The sequence below is a fragment of the Melanerpes formicivorus genome, unplaced genomic scaffold (assembly GCF_026170545.1).
Source record: "Melanerpes formicivorus ecotype bairdi unplaced genomic scaffold, bMelFor1.0.p_v2 SCAF_10, whole genome shotgun sequence".
NCBI lineage: Eukaryota > Metazoa > Chordata > Aves > Piciformes > Picidae > Melanerpes > Melanerpes formicivorus.
Window position 1 is genome coordinate 12948416 of NW_027142362.1, and position 16461 is coordinate 12964876.

The window sequence follows — 16461 nt, forward strand, 5'->3', positions numbered from 1 at the left end:
ATTAAAAGCAGTAATTTATTAATGTTGTTAACATTTCCTATGCATACCAAGTTAAAGCAAAGCTATATGCATTGTTTTACCAGCCTTGTGGTAATTCCTGTGCTTTTTCCTTGAGTCTCTGCCGATGTAGTACCTTGGAACAGGTTATTTCGTTTACTGGAATATCTCTGCTGACATTAATGGAATTGTTGATATAGCTGAAAACGAGAGTCTGGACCAGCATTATTAGGCTGCTTTTCAAACATGCAATCTTAAAATCATCATCTGTGCTCCAGACAGCCTTCATGTGTATTTGTATAAACTTCTGGAAGAGTAATATTTCAGAATAGTCTGTATGACTCTGGTAATACTATTTTCAACATTCCCTCAGAAGATGGCACAAAATAAATAATTAGTTTACTGATTATGTGCCACTGATTTCTTGCATGGTTGGAAAGGAGAAAGCTCAGTGATCTGAATGGCTAATTTCAATGAAGATGACTGGGTGTCCCAACAGTACCCTGTAATGATTGTAGTTTAAAAAGAAGGAAGAAATATTTTCCTTTGGAAGGGTTCCCTTAAGAAGCAGTAAGACAAATTATGGAAACTTTATGTGTGTGCGTGTGTGTGTGATGTGTAGAATCACTCCTATCCCAAGATGGGGAAATACACTTTATTTCTACTTTAACAAATAATATGAAAATCATCATATAAGCTACTGTTAACCTTTTTATCTGAAATGTAGTTCAAACTATTTAAATGGTTTTGGTCTTCATGTGGGAATGGAAATTAGCTTTTGGCATAGCTTGCTCTAATTGAAATCAGTTTGTGGTTTTAAAGTTCCTTCCCTGCTTGACAGATGATATCATTTCCTATGCTTTTTGTAATCCTCTCTGTTTTCCTAAGATTGTATGCAGCTAAGTTGAACTACACATTTTAAAGTAACTATGCACCTTTTTCTGACCTACTTAGGACATTGTCCAAAAATCTTCCCCAGACATTCACTCTGTATTTGCAAACAATGTTTTGTTGAGGAATATTAGTACATTTTTGGTACCTGAAGTACTTAAGTACATCAAAAGTAAAGATGTGTTTTTCCTATTCAACACATAAGAAATGTAAGATACAGTTTTTGCTGTTGTAGTTTAGGAATTCAATGAACCAGTGTTTTAATTTTTTTTTTTAAATCCAACTGCATGTTTAACTGTTCTGTGCATTCTTACAGAAGGCAATACAGATAGCATTATTCTTTCTGCTTGGAAACAAAAGTGAAGTTCCACTTGCATATTTCTGAGCAGTGAAAAAGCTGAATGATGCTTAAAGGCTTTGTGCAACAGGAAAAACTCAGTGGTTGGCACAGCACCTGCTAGCAACTGGCTCTGGTGGGACATGTAGTTTGTGTTTCTCCATCCTGAGCATTTCAGACAGCATACTGTAGGTATCCAGTGCTCCATCACAATTTACTGAAATGCTGATCTGACTGTAATCCTATCTGGGGAGGAGCCTTTCATGTGGTTCCTGTTAAGAGGGAAACCATTTCCCCGCTGCTTGCTGGAGTGCCAGCCGGGTTCACAGCTGTGTTGGACAAGACCTGTAAGGAGGACTTCACTTGGTTGGAGCCCTGCCTGCTCCTCAATGCTTGATGTAGAGGCTGACATGCTTTAAGTTGTTCCTAATGTCTAGTGAGAAAATGTATTTGCCCTTATTACTAGAAAAATGCAGTGCAAGCTTTTGTGCTTTACTAGCATGGGACTTAAGCTGCATACTAATAATTACAAATAGTGAGGCTGCAGCTGAGGAGAGCATGCTGATGCTCCCTTGCCATTGCTCTGGGCAAGGGAAGGTTGTTGACGCTGGGGAAATGCTGTCTGTGAGCTCTGCAGACTCAGCACAGCAGCCAGCAGCAGCTTTACTGTGAGATAAAGTGAGCCCACAGATGGCACACAGAAAGAAATTGCTCTGATGCTTTCTTTTCATGAAAGAAGCCCTACTGGGCCAAATCAGTTTCTTGTATTGCATATTTTGGCTGAAACAGGCTGTCTTCAGAAGCTTCCTTATATGCTTCACTTTAATACTTCCTTCCCCTGCTGCTCAGGTGGTAAGAGCCTTTCTTTTCTTCTTGGTGTTATCTGTCAGACATTTAGTACTTTTTCCTTGTTGATGGTCTTTTCTCATCGCTGCAAACTAGGAGACAAATTAGAATAGAATAGACCAGGTTGGAAGAGGCCTTCAAGATCATCGTCTCCAACCTATCAACCAATCCAACCCACCTAATCAATTAACCCATGGCACCAAGCACCTCATCAAGTCTCCTCCTGTGGGGTTATGTTCATATGAAATACCTTTGACTTCAGTGAATAAGGGTGATCTAAAGTTCTTGTATATTCTTTGGAAACTGTAAGTCAGTATTGTTTTCTGTACTACCATTTCAAGTATCTGTTCTAAAATATGTGCCTCTGGTTTCTAATACTGGTTTCTTGTTCATGGAATCAATCCCTAGAAAAAGAAAACCCCTTAGCAGACAGTTGATTGTTTCTGAGTGGTTTGATTTAATTGAGGAGATGTTTTGTTCTTTTTCCCCCTTTGAAGTACAACACTGTAACATCCGGTGCATGAATGGAGGTAGCTGCAGTGATGACCATTGCCTCTGCCAGAAGGGATATACAGGAACGCACTGTGGACAACGTAAGTACACTTCTGTTAATGTAGACACTGTACAGTTAAGTAATTCTGGAATGTGTGGATTGGGGACCGTTTAGCACTAAATTTCAGCTGTTACTGAGCTTGGTTTTGATCAGGTACAATGGAATTTTACATGAAAACACATGACTTTGTAATGAATGCTGAGTGAATTCTTTCTGATCAGGACTTAAAATAAACATCATGTGAATTCATAATAATTGGATATAATTTGATCCTGTAGTTCTCACACTGCCATAATTCTTACTGACCTCCAGGGCTTTCCACTCACTAGAACAATAGACCATACATATAGAATTTAAATGATACTGAGTTTTTGTCTTGTAGGCAAAATGAAGCTTTTTGATACAAAGCCTTATTTTTATTTCAGGGCTTTGCTTCATACGCTAGTACGCTTGAGGAACTTTGTTCATTGACATCATCTTATCAGAATCAATCAGTGTATTTTTGATTTCCTCAATCAGTCCTGAGCCAACAGTATTCCTGGATATACTGCTTGAAATCTCTCCCAAGCTGACTCTGGTAGTCTCTTGCTCTTCTTGGCTGGAATGCCATGAACAAATAAGGATGTAGATACTGCTTTTAACCAAGGCTGTCATGTTGCTATCTAGTGAACTCTTGGTCTGACAGAGAAAATGTGTTTAGCTTCTTTAATGAAAACCTTTTGTGCTCTGTCAAAATCAATGGCACACTTTACATGAACTTCAGTGCGACCAGGAATTTACCCTAACAATCTGGAAGGCGATCACATAGTGAAAGGATTAAGAATCATATTTCTGCCTTCTTTGTGAAATATCAAATGGATAAAAGAGGATAAATGGAAACCTCCTTTCTACTGAAGTGAATGTGAAATGGAACAAAGAATAACATTACTCAATGAGCATCAAATTGTATTAAAACCCCCCTTTTTCATGTGCATGTTAAATTTTCTGATTAATTTTGAGAGCAAATGCTTTTGGAGTTTATAGATCTTGATTACATTTTGCTATCCTAGTTGATAGGATGAATTATTTAACATCAACAAACATCCTTTTAATACTGCTTTGTATTTCTGTCATGGTAGGGGAAGAATTACATTTTCAGATGTACCTCTGAACAGGGAATAATCTGGAGCGTTTAGAGAGGGTTTTTTTTTTTTCTGCACCTTCTATCTACAAGCTCTACTATTTCAGCATTTCTTTGTTGAAAATTTGAAAGAGATGTTATTTTGAATTATGGAATGCCTAGCCATCATGAGGAGAAAAGCTCTGAGAGGTCAGAAGACCTGTGATTGTTACTGTGTTTCTATTAATGCTCTCATGATAGAATGAGTTTGTGATACTGATGAGGGCAGGAGATAGGAAAAGATCGTAAGTAGATTCTGGAAAATAAAGTATCCTGTCCTGTTGTATTTACTGCTTTTACCAGGTTATCTTAATTGGCCAAATACCTAGCTTCCTGTCTTTCTAGAAATAGCTCAATAAAGATTACTTCCTTCTTCCCTCTGATACAGCTGTCTGTGAAAATGGATGCCTAAATGGAGGGAGATGCGTGGCTCCAAACCGATGTGCATGCACATATGGCTTTACTGGACCTCAGTGTGAAAGAGGTATGTGCCCGTAAACCATGGGAGAAGATGTCCTAGCTTACTTAATAGTAACTGAAAAATACTTCACTATTCTATGGAATACATGCTCTGTGAAACAGAATATTTAAATAGCAGTATTTTATTGTTGTCTGTAAATAAGGTCAAATAGAATTAACATTCTTGTGGAATGCAACATAAGGAAGCTTTACTGAAAGGAAAACTCCAGTCTAAGAAAATTGTGCAGATATTAGTTCTGGAATAATACAAATTAAAATGGTAACAACTATCCTAAATTCTGTTTTTATTGAGAAGCAAAGCTTCAGCATTGAATTAAAATGAAGCATTCTGCCCTATTTTTCTTTTATGATTTTTCTGGACCACAAGTGTTGATCGGTGTGATTTTAATGGTTAGTTCATCAGTTTGTGGTAGGTTTACAGGTTGCATTTTTTCCCCAAGGCAAAAATCCCTATTTATTTACTTTAACAGTAGGATTGTTGAGCCATTGCCTATTCTAATCTATATCTGAATTGATTCAATTTTGTTAGTCAGACAGAAAATTAAGTAGCATTTTTAATCAATCCATGTGCTTTGTAAGGATGGAGACCAGGATTAAACACTTACGCAGCTGATTACGGTATTTTTGTTTGGTTGGTTTGTTCTAGTTTTTTTTTTTTGGCTAGGAAAAAACTCCAGTGGAAGAGGAGGCAAATAAAAGATATTGATAAGTGCTTTTATGCAAACTTCAGTTTTTAAGTCATCAGAAAAGTTCTTTGTATCTGATTCATTTGCTTACCAATGATAAACAGCATCTTGCCCCTCTCTTTGGCATATTGTGTTTTATTTTATTCTTCTATTCATTCTGGTACAGATTTATTGTTACCAATTTTAGCTTTTTATTTGTGTATCCATAGTGATAATCTAAACTGTTTCCATATGAAAATGCACCTGTGCCAACTATCTTATCTGGTGTTGGGATTTTTTTCTCTGAATTATGAAACCAATTTAATGGTTCATTTGTGAGAGGCAAAAGTAATGATGTTTAGGTGTAAATCTTATGCTGACATTTGTAGCATTAACAATAAAACATTTTCATTTGTTAGAGCTATCCAGTGATCTGTATACTTGGAAATTCATGCATACTACTCATACAATAGGTTGTGTTACATGTCCATGAACCTGGGACACAACAGATGTTTAGAACCTGATTTGGGGCTTGTCTGTAGGGGGTATGCTTAGCACTCGAAGTTGTTACCAGTGAGCATGTCAGATCATCACTGCTGTCTGTGCTGCATTTGGATTAAAGGTTGGTTGGTGGTGTTTTCAGTTTGTTGGGTTTTTTTTGTGTGTGTGGTTTTGGTTTGTTTTGGTTTTCTTTTGTTTACAAGGGCAACCTAGTTGGGTGATGCAAGACAACAAATCTTAGGGGACCAAAGATACTCATTCTGTCCTATAGCAGGCAGTAGGATGAAGCTGGTGTTTCTTGCACTCCCTACAGCAGATAAAATTGCTGTTGGCACTGTGTGAAGGCTTGCCAGTTGTTCACTTGGTGTAAAAGTAGTTCAAACTGATGGTGAAGTTTTTCTGAAGATTGAGAAGTAGCTCTGTTTTGAATCTTGGGATCTCACTGTTGGAGAGTAGTAAGAGGGATGGAAAACTATGTTAAAAATCCTAAGTTGGAAGAGAATAATGGGTTTATAGGTAAAAAATGTACTGAACATTACTGCAAAGGCTTTGAATTTCAAGCAATGACTGCTTATTTTCTGTGGGTGAAGGTTTTGAGTTTGGTGTGCCATTTCAGAAGATTGTTCAATGCTGCTTTTATGTTGTCTGATGGGGGCCCAGTTTGACTCCACTCATTAGGGCAGGTTTGAAGGCTGAAGCTTGCTAACAGCTTCAGTCCTGTCCCTCAGGGCTCCTGCATGGTGTTGAGTGGAGTGAGGAATTGGTGACATACAGCCATTTGAGCCAAATCATGCTGTTATGAAATCCATGCATGTTACTGAGCACAGCTGAGGTGGAAATCTGTAACTTACATGCCTTGTCCATAGGCATGTTTTACTTGGAACACATATTTGTTTCTATAGTTATCAATAAGAGAGAAAATAGACATTTATGGGCTGTAGTATTTCTGGCTAATGCTCACTGCAGTATTGAGGCCAAATGATAGTCATATCTTCCTAGAAAATCTCTGAACTTTGGCTTCTTTCATAGAGATTTCCTGCAGCTCCTCTACCTAGCTGAGCTAATATGTTCCCCTCCTCTAAAAAGGGTGTGGTGGTTTTTGGTCCTAGAATCACATTATGCCATCAGGAAAACTCTCTGAAGATAACTTTGGAGTATAAGCTAATGTTGGTCTTAGTCAGAATAACTTGCTTTGTTCAGCACATGCACCTGTGTGGTCTTTAGGGAGTTGTCTGGCTACATATGATTTTACACATCTGTCAGCTAAGTAAGAGGTCCACATTTTGAATCTAACTTTGGAAAGTGATGTGGATTTATGACACTCCCTAGTGGGGTTATGATGTGTATGTGTATTATCCAGTAAACTGACAAGATGCATGCCTCGTAGAGTAAAACTGTCTTTATTAGATATAAAAAAAAAAGAATTAAAAAAATGATGGAGTAGGAGGATAACAAAACCAAAACCAAACCAAAGTGTCTCTGTGCATGGAGAGGGTAAAAGAAAGGAAATTACTCAAGGGAAATAGCCTCTTAAATTATCCTATTTCCTGGAAAAGCAGAAGCAGCAGCTTGTTTTCAAAACACCACTTCTGGTTATAAATGAGATGTGATGTGAAGTGATACAGTTTTGTGGCATGCACATTCTCCATGTGTTTGGCTGTGGTTTGATTTCTAGGTTATGCCATGCCCCAAGCTAACAGTGATGTAAGCCATTTACTGCTTCATACCACGCAGTGCTTTTTTCTATAAGCATCAGCTAGCAGTAACAGTCACTGTGTTTGTGGCACGTATGTCACAGACCAAAGAATATTGCAGCCTTTACTGCATATGTAGTAGCTTAGAAGTGTCTAGAATAAAGCAGTGTTGAGGCAAGCAAAGTCATAAGGGTTATTCCAGTAACCTGATACACCAAACAATTAAAATGTTGCATGTGGTTGCAGAAAAGTTAGAGCAAGTTCCATACAACAGTAGAATCAATAGAAAGGCTTCAGTTGGAAGGGATCTTGACAATAATCTAGTTCCAACCCCCCTGCCATGGCAGGGTCACTATCCACTAGATCAGGTTGCTCAAGGTCCTGTCCAACCTGGCCTTGAACACCTCCAAGGAGGGGGCAAGATCCAGAGGTAAGATGCATAGTTCTGTGTATTGTTTTAAGTAGTTTTCTGCACTTTTGGTCCATATTTATAATACAAATGAGCCTGATTGTTGTTATCTCAGCACATGCTGACCATGTGATTGTTAATGAAGATCTACAAGACTTCTGTGTAGGTCAATAGCCTCAAATATATGCACAGTGAAAGGGCTTTGTCTGGTGAAAGACCTGCTGCTTACACACTGCAGCAAACTTTCTTCACATTTCTGGCATGAGTATTTTCATATATTTATTCAGTCATTATTTGAGAGGGTAGCAGATGGCTTTAGAGTCTTGGGGTACACAAATTACTTTTTGTGTGTCTTAGAAATGTTAATGATGGCATGAAACACTACAAACATATGCAAAAGGAATTTGAAGATTCATTATTATCAGTGGAGTTCTTTCTCATTCTGGGTGTACTGTGTCAGTAGTGAGGTAGGGTTGTCAGAACTGGATTGGTAGCATGGTTGAAAGTGGTAGATAAGAATCACTAGCACCTAAGCTGTTGTGTGTGGCATTTGACAGTTTTCCAGAGCAGGGGAAGCCTCCTGGGCATATTGTCAAGTATATTCAGGTGTATCATCAGTACAACAGACTTGACTTCTCTGTGGGATAATGCTAATCAAAAAGGTGAACTTCACATAAGCTGAACAGAAAAAGTGTAGTGGAGTTGGAGGTGCTTCCTACAGCGATTTAAGACACATTTACAATACATGGTCCAGAAAGGGAAATATTTCATGGATATTAGCTCAGTTAAAATTTAAACTTCAAGGTTTCCTTCTGGAAGTAGCTGAGTTCTCTGGCTGCAATTCAGTGATGGGCTTTGACATGCATTTCAATTCAAACCTGAGATGACAATGTGCCTAAAATTACACAAATGCTAAGGGCCTTGCTAGATTTTAGCCCAAACTTTCAGAGTCAATTAAGATCTGAGAGGTACACTCAGCTTTTAGCATATAATTTAGTCAGCTTGTTACAGAAAAATAATCACAAGTAACAGAAAATTATGAAGCAAAGCTTAATTCCTTCTGCTGGTTAAGAGCTGAATGCCATCTTTATGCCATTCAACTTGTAATGCTGATTAACTTGATTGAGTTACAGATTCTCCAGTTCTTTTCCAGTTGCTGAAGAGACTGAGAGCAGAGAGAGATTTAGGTTGCATTTCCTGGAGGATGATTCAGCACATCAGCTCTTTTTATTGCCTGTAAAAGAATCTTGAGGATTTAGCTGGCTATGTGACATGCCCATCTTTGGGTCATGTGAAAACATCCCTATGTCATGCACTTTATAAAAGTCCAGAGGAAGAGGTGGTGTTAGAAGCTCAGGCAGATCAAACATCCCAACCAGATTTGGTGGGACTGTGTTCTCCACTTTCTTGACTCTTTGAATCTGTTTCTCTTTGGACATTTGGATGATGATATTTTAAGAGGGTGAATTCTAGATAATATGAAATTGCACATTGTTGTTTTACTGCAAAAATGCAGTGAGATGTGCATTGCTTTTTCTGTCTGGTTTCATTTAGAGGAACACATTGGAAGCTTAGAATGTGTTACAGTCTTGTTTGTTTATTTGAATGCTTGTGACAACATCAGGGGCTAAATCCTGCTGCATTTTGGAGGTTTGCCACTCGCTTCATCTCTGAGCAGAATTGGGCCTGATGTAGTTCAAGTATTAAAAATGTATTTTTTTAATGAACACATGATTGCTTTTTCTTCAAACAGAATAGTTTCTGTACTGCTTTCTTCATGGCAGGAATCTTTGCATAATTTTTAATTATATTTGGCCATTATTGGAAGTTCCTAGAATTAATGCCATCTGTAAAAATACCTTTCCCAGAGTGTCTCTCTGAAAGTGCAGCCGCTGAAAGTGGTCAAGGGTAGTGTAGGGCTCTGTATATTTTTTGCTTTCTAAATATTACAACGGGTAGAATGTTTTCACAAAGAGGACACTGCACCCCTGAGTGTGCCCCGTCTCTGGTATTTAGTCTAAATGGAAAGTAAATAACAAAGTGTAGATAGCAGTAAAAGTATGTTCCCAAAGCCTTATGTTGCATTTAAAGTAGTATTGCAGCATATGGTAGCTGGCAAACATTAGAATAAACTTGATTTCTGTAGCTGTCTTCCAAGAAACACATCTGTTGACATAGATGTGTAGCCCTGTAACACGAATGCATGTACAATATTATTGCAGAAAACTAAAGGATGTCTAAACTTGAAGGCCTGGAATAAGGATTCTTACACATCATTTTCAACCCTGAAAAATGATGAAAAGCAGCTTCAGGCTGAGGATAAATACATTCAGTCAGTGTGACATTTTACTGCCTTTAATTTTAATGCATGTTACACCCTAATGTCTTTCAGTGTCTTGGGTTATCAAGTTGAGATATGTGGATGAGAGGGTTTTTTAATTTTTAAAATTGCAGCTTCAGTTTAATGGTGGAGAAGTCAGCCTCTGCAGAACAACTATGTGTGATATAAAATGGTTTGTAATTCTTAGCAATATAATCAGTAGATCTCTGGATGGACTCTCAGTGCTAAGCTCAGTCTGTGACTTAATGCCAAAAAGCATTTTTAAGATCTTGTGTGTGTGAAGGCTTTTATCCATTGTTCTGCTCCTTGCAAATACACTCTGTAACCCAGTCCTATGTTGCTTTCTCTATGCTTTGCACATACCACAATATCACATAGAAGGGTTTAAAATGGTGATTTTTTTTTTTTTGGTTGTTTTTTGTTTTTTTCCCAGATATGTACTTAAAGCTCAATCAAGATCCATACATGATTTGGTACATAGGGGCTTAGGTCTCTTGTGAGATGTGAGGGCTCCAGCTTTTGTATATGAAGCTGAACATTTATGTTTTATTCCAAATTGAGTTTTGATTTCAGTCAAACAAATCCAAACCCAAAGTTTTCATTCAGCTATTTGGCAGCCCTCTCTGCACTACCATGTCATCTTGATTGGCTGCTAAGGGCACTGACCTTTAGATGTGCAGTTAAGATATTATTTGGACTCTGTTTTGTTTTCATTTTAATTGTAGCAGGGGAGATGCATACAAATTTAAGCACAAATTGAGGAGCCCATATTTTGCTAAAAATTGTAATGTAAACACATTTTAATGAAATACCTGTTTTCTGATCTGTAAGATTTGATTCTTGCATGTAGGACATTGAAGGGACTCACTCAAGAATCGCTGAGATTGTTCTCCTGGTGCTGCAGACAGCTTTGTTGTTGCACCTGGTGCCTGCCTCCAGGTGTGCTGGCAGTCTGTGGCACGAGTTTGTTACGTGAGAAGTTCAGTTCTGCTTTCATTGTAGGCAGGGATTGAACCTTGCCCTGAATTTGTTTGCGTGTGGTACTTGAGATCTGCCTTGTAGTATCTTCAGAATGACGAGTGGAGGCCTGTGCTTTCATCAAGAGGTGTTGTTGAAATTATATACACAAAGAGTTGTCTGGGTTGGTTTTTTTTTTTTTTTTTTTTGTTTTGGTGGGGTTTTGTTGTTTTTTGTTTGTTTGTTTTTTTGTTAGGAGATGTTACATTAATAGAGATACTACTTTTATATACACAGTGCAGGCAGTTGAAAGATAGAATTTCCCTGAATGGCCTGCACTGCCAGATCTGTGCTCTGTGGAGCTCCAGGGAGAACTGGGAAGAGTCTTTCTGCTGTGGTGTACCATGAGAGACAGAAGTTTTTGTGTGCAGAAAGGTTGAATCAGCTTTTACTGATTTTGGTGGTCATTGCATGGTGTTGTGTTTGATGCCTTCAGAAAGAGTGCCCTGAAGCCCCTCTTGCTCTCTTAGTATCATTGTATCATGGCCAGTTTTCTAATTGCAGTTATCTCTTGACCTAGGTCACTACAAATCTTGCAGAACAAATAGCTGAGCACAACTAACTTCTCATGGAGCTTTACATAGAGGAGGTGCTTTGAAAATTGTGACTCCTGGAGATGAATATGATCCAGGGAATGAGCAAATGCAGCTGGTAACTTACCTAACTGGGCCCACTTGGGCATTTATGGAGAAGACTCTTGCTTCTTCTCTGGGCTGCAATATATGTTTTGATATAGGAAAGCACAGATTCATGAAACCCTTTCATCTGACAACACTGACAACAAGTGTTTTCCTTTTAAATCACCTTGCAATTTTATGTGAATATTTTCCATCACACCTTTTCCTGTTGATCTGGCAAGTGGAAAATTTTTGTTACAGTTGCAACAGAAAAAAATCAAATACCATTATGTGTGATAGTCAGTTTTTTTTGTTGTGGGCTTTGTATTTCTTTGTTTTTTAAAGTGATCTAAACCTTTGGTGATGGTCAGGTCTAAAAAAGAAAAGAGAACCTCTTTTAAAACATTATGGATCATACCTAATGCAAGGATAAACTGACAAGGGCATTTCCAAGTAAACCAGTTTCTTTATGTAGGTCAGCTGCAAAATGATAATGAAATTGCCTCTTAAACCTCTTTAAGAATGGTTAGTACAAGTGTTTTGTCACATGTAAGTTTCCTTGCAACATACTTGTAAAGCAGTTGATGAAATCTCTGTAAGGATCAAAACTTTTCTGAAGTAAACTGTTACAGTTAGAAAGGTATTTCATATCCTATCTCAGCATAAAAGTTGCAAAAAGTTCTAAGAAACAACAGCTGTAAACATAGTCACATTCATGCTTCCAGTTGTCTGTCAGAAGTTCATGAATAATGACTGAGTGGTTTTTATTTTCAGTGACAGCTTGTACAGTTTGGCACTCTTGAGAAACACTGTAGGCAAAGAAGAGAGGCCTAAATAAGGTCTGAAATGAAAGAAGCCTTAAGAGAAATATCATTCTCCAAATTCTGCTCTGCTGTGAAACAGAGTCTAGTTTTGCACTCCTTTTCCAGCAGAAATTCCTTGTGGAAAAAGGCATAATTTCTTTATGTAAAAAATATCACAGCAGGATTCAATATTTCTCTTTGTAGGAAGATGTGTAGAGGCTAGGGGTAAGTAATTAAAAAAGGAAAGTTATTAGAAGTGCACATGTGTGTGTACACTTATATTTAAGGAAAGAAATAGGAAACTTCATAAGCACCTGATTTTTGATGTAGATCTTATGCATTTGCTGTGTGTCTATGACAGGTATTACCCAGGGTAAACTAGCACAGGTAGGTTAATGTGACTGCAGTCTGCTGTGCTGTAGTCTGAATTTCTTTTGTGGTGGTAGTGTGATACAGATTACAGGCCCCATTCTGAAGTGGAGGCCTCTGCGCTGTTTTCCGTCATCCTGAATGTTTAACTTAGTATATGACTGTGCTTGGTCATGTTTTATAATGGCCCTGTTCTCCTAATTTGTATTTTTTACAAAGTTTAACCAGTGATTGCCAGGATTTTCAGTACCCTCCCCATTTTCTCCTTATGCCTTGGGATGAACGGTCTGCTGTGACCCTCTTCTTCCTACACAGAGGTGCTGACATTCACAGGGAAGCAGGAGCTTTGCAAAAATCTGTAAGGTCTCTGGTCTTGTTTCCTTGAGGAAGTGGTGACTGATGGCTAGTGTTTTTATCTGGCACTGCTACATACAGCATGGGACTGTGCTGAAGCAGGAGAAGGGGCCATGCTGGCACGGCAGCAGTGGTAGTAAATCTAGTCCAGCTTCTCTGCTTGAGCAGAATCAGCTAGAGCAGGTTGCCCAGAAATGTGGCCAGCCACCCAATGGAAAATGTGTTGAAATATAGGTTAATCCTCTGACTGTATCATTCAGACCTGCTAGCCGCTTGAGTCTGATCCAGTGCTAACATTGTCAAGGTATGGGAGCTGGGAGGAAACCATTTCCCTCAGTGATGGGAGATTTTAGGATCTCAAAAACTCCTATGTCTGCTTAAGTTTCTGAGAATTGCAGCAAGAAATGAAATAGTAAATGTGCAGTGAAAGAGCATGTGGTGCACTTTCTTCAAAGTGCAATTAAGATGGATCTTAAAAGCGAGACACCTTGAGCTGCTTCTTCAAAGGCCATTGGACTAGTCTCTCTGCCAGAATAGCATGTCCAGGTGTCTTAGTTCATTTGAACAGTTCAGTGACAGAACACTGCTGGAGCTTGAAGCATTTATAAAAGGTAATATTAAACCCAGTGAGAAATGAATTATAATTGTCCTGCTGGGATATGATGAAAGCCTTTATGAGAATCTCTGTGTCCTGATGGGACAGTATGGGTGGTAACTTGGAGAGGTTTGTAAAATGGTAGTATGACAGCTTTACACTCAGCTTAATAGAGGCTTCTAAAGGAACCACAGGGCCAGAAATTGCTTCCAGGCTGTAGGCTCTAAAGGCAAAAAGATCTACCATTGAAATGAGTAGTTGAAAAAGAGTTAAGTGACATGTAGTTGTGAAAGGAGAGTCAATGTTAGATTACTTGGGCTCCAATAACCTTTAAGATAAGATATGATTTAACAATGCAGATACTGTGTCTGGAACTGAACTGCACTACACAATGTGAATTATTCCAGTTACTTGATTGTTGAGATGAAGAATAAAAGAGGAGGACAATTTGTGTGCTTTTTGAGGGATTGAAATAAGGGGAGGTAACATTTTAATTCACTACAACTGGGTAGACTTATGTAGGCTTGTAAACAACAAGCAAGAAGAACAGGTGAGGGAGGAAGATGGGGGAGAAGAAGATAGCAGAAGAGATCTAGCCAAGTATTTTTCACACATCTCTGAGGAAAAAAAGCATTAAAGGCAGGTTGAGAAGTTTAGACTGCTGCTTGGGCAGGGGAAGCCCAGCAGAGATGTGCATTCCATTCATCTGAATGGCTCTTCTAGTAAAAACATTGCTAGACACAAGCACAGTCCAGGAATGGCAAATGATGAATGACTTAGCAAGCTGTCTTGCTGGGTACTTAATCTGTGTGGTTATCTAAATAATTTGAAATGCTTCTCTTGGCCTGAGCCAGGCTGGGCAAAATGAAGTGCCATGCATTAAACCTTGTGCTATTTCAACTCTTGCGTCCCAGCAGGAACCCAATAAGATATGGCTCCATGAAAGGTGATACTATATTAAACTAACAGTACAAATTGTATCAAAGTCGCTTCCAAATTCAATACAAAGAGTCATGTTTTTAGAAGGCATTTTAATTCTAGCACTAGCACTTCACTCACTTGCTGATGTCAGTAAAAAAAAAGAAGCTTCATAGAGCTGCTGACTGCAAGGAAGATGAGAGGTTAAATTGGGTTAGCGGAAATGAGAGACGTGCAGTGGAAGAAGTATTTCTCTCAGAGAGTTTATGGAATTTGTCATTAAGTAACAGAAGTGCTTAAATTGGAGGGCCAGTTTAAAGTGTTGCTTTTTAGAAGTTTTGTGAAATGGAAATTATACATGAAGGTGTACAAGGAAACATTAAATTCTTACCCTCTTAAAATAAAAAGATGATAGTCAACCCATCTTAGTCTCTTACTATTCAAGCCTTCTTGAACTAGGGCCTGAGCCACCAATGTCTATTAGAATAATTCTGCTATTCTTACTACAGTTGATTACAGTACTCTGTTATAAAGGGTGGAGGCTCTTGGTTGCTCTCCAAAGAAAGTGAGTAATAATTGACCTAATGTACAGAGCACATGAATAACATATTCTTTTGGTAAGAAATTTATGTTTTACAGGGTGTGCTAGAGTTCACATCCCTTTTTCACATCTTCCAAAAGATTTTAAAATACTCAGCTGCTCTATTAAATTTCTAATTCAACAAATACTCAAATACAAAGTATGCATTAGATAAAGCCCTTGAGTTGAATCCAAACATTGAAAAATCTTTTAATCTGCCTTGAAAACAGCTGTTTAGAATTTTGAATAGAAATAACAACTTCCTTCAGTCCATGTTGTTGATGTCTGCTGCAATCTCAAGCTGGGAGGGACTTCTCTTTGTTACTCTGGTGCAAAGTCTTGCTGCTGTTGCAATGATTAGACTATCCTCAAAATATACTGGGAGTGGTATCCTGGTCCTGTTTGAAATAAATGGTAACACTTCCCTTGAATTCAATATGACAGAAGAGAGACTTATTCAGAAGACTTGAGGTGGTTCTGAAGTGCAGCTACAGGACCTCCTACTGACAATCACCCACTACTGAGAGACTTCCAGTGTTCTTCATGTGTGTCTGCTGAAGGAATTCTAGATCTAAGAATTGATTATTTTTTTTTAGTGTTTGAAATAAGGTAAACAAATTAGATTGGTTCTGTGCATATATAGGTGCAATTTCTATTTTGTGTTCAAAAATACTTGGGTCATGTTATAAAATGTTAAGCAGTGATACTGCATTAAATACACAAATGAGATTTCTAGGCAACTGCCTGTTGCATCCAAGGAAATACCAGAAGAGTTCAAGGTGGTTGACATTACGATGAATATCAAACCCAGTAATGATTCGCCACTTACTGTAAACTGTTGCCAAAACCCTGCAGGGAATGCCGTTTATTTATTTGACAACTCTCTTTTGCTATGTCCAGAGGGTAGTTTGTGCATGCATTTCACACATACATGTGCACATGCACATCAGTGGATATTCAAACATTTGGGCAGTATTTTAACCTCTGGGGTGGAAGCCGTATATTGTTCAGAGAAGTGAAGCCTGGGTGAAACTTCTCAGTAATTGTGAAAGGGATGCAATGTTTACTCATGTCAAAGAAAGGGAAAGACTTGGGTGGGCTTTGAGTTGGGAGTCAGAGTTGGCATTATCTTATCTTGTCAGCCAGGTTTCAGGAAGGCATGCAGGGTTATTGAGAAACTAGTTAGCTCTGTGCTGTCATACAAGGCTACCAACCATTACTTTTGGGTAAAAATAAGAAGTGCTCAAGGGCATAAGCCACAAATATGAATGTGTTTTTAGCAAAGAAGACGCTGCGATCTGTGGCAGTAGGTTATAGAAAATACCATTACATGGA

The 16461-nt window shown here is 38.3% G+C and overlaps 1 protein-coding gene across 2 annotated transcripts in view; it reads left to right on the forward strand.

The window, feature by feature from the left end:
• Positions 1-16461, forward strand: part of FBN1 (fibrillin 1) — a 156842-nt gene that overhangs the window by 22130 nt on the left and 118251 nt on the right. For both annotated transcript variants that reach the window (XM_068143780.1, XM_068143781.1), the window contains exons 5-6: positions 2569-2664; positions 4172-4267. In XM_068143780.1, the coding sequence (XP_067999881.1) occupies positions 2569-2664; positions 4172-4267 (192 nt within the window). The remainder of the gene's footprint in view (positions 1-2568; positions 2665-4171; positions 4268-16461) is intronic.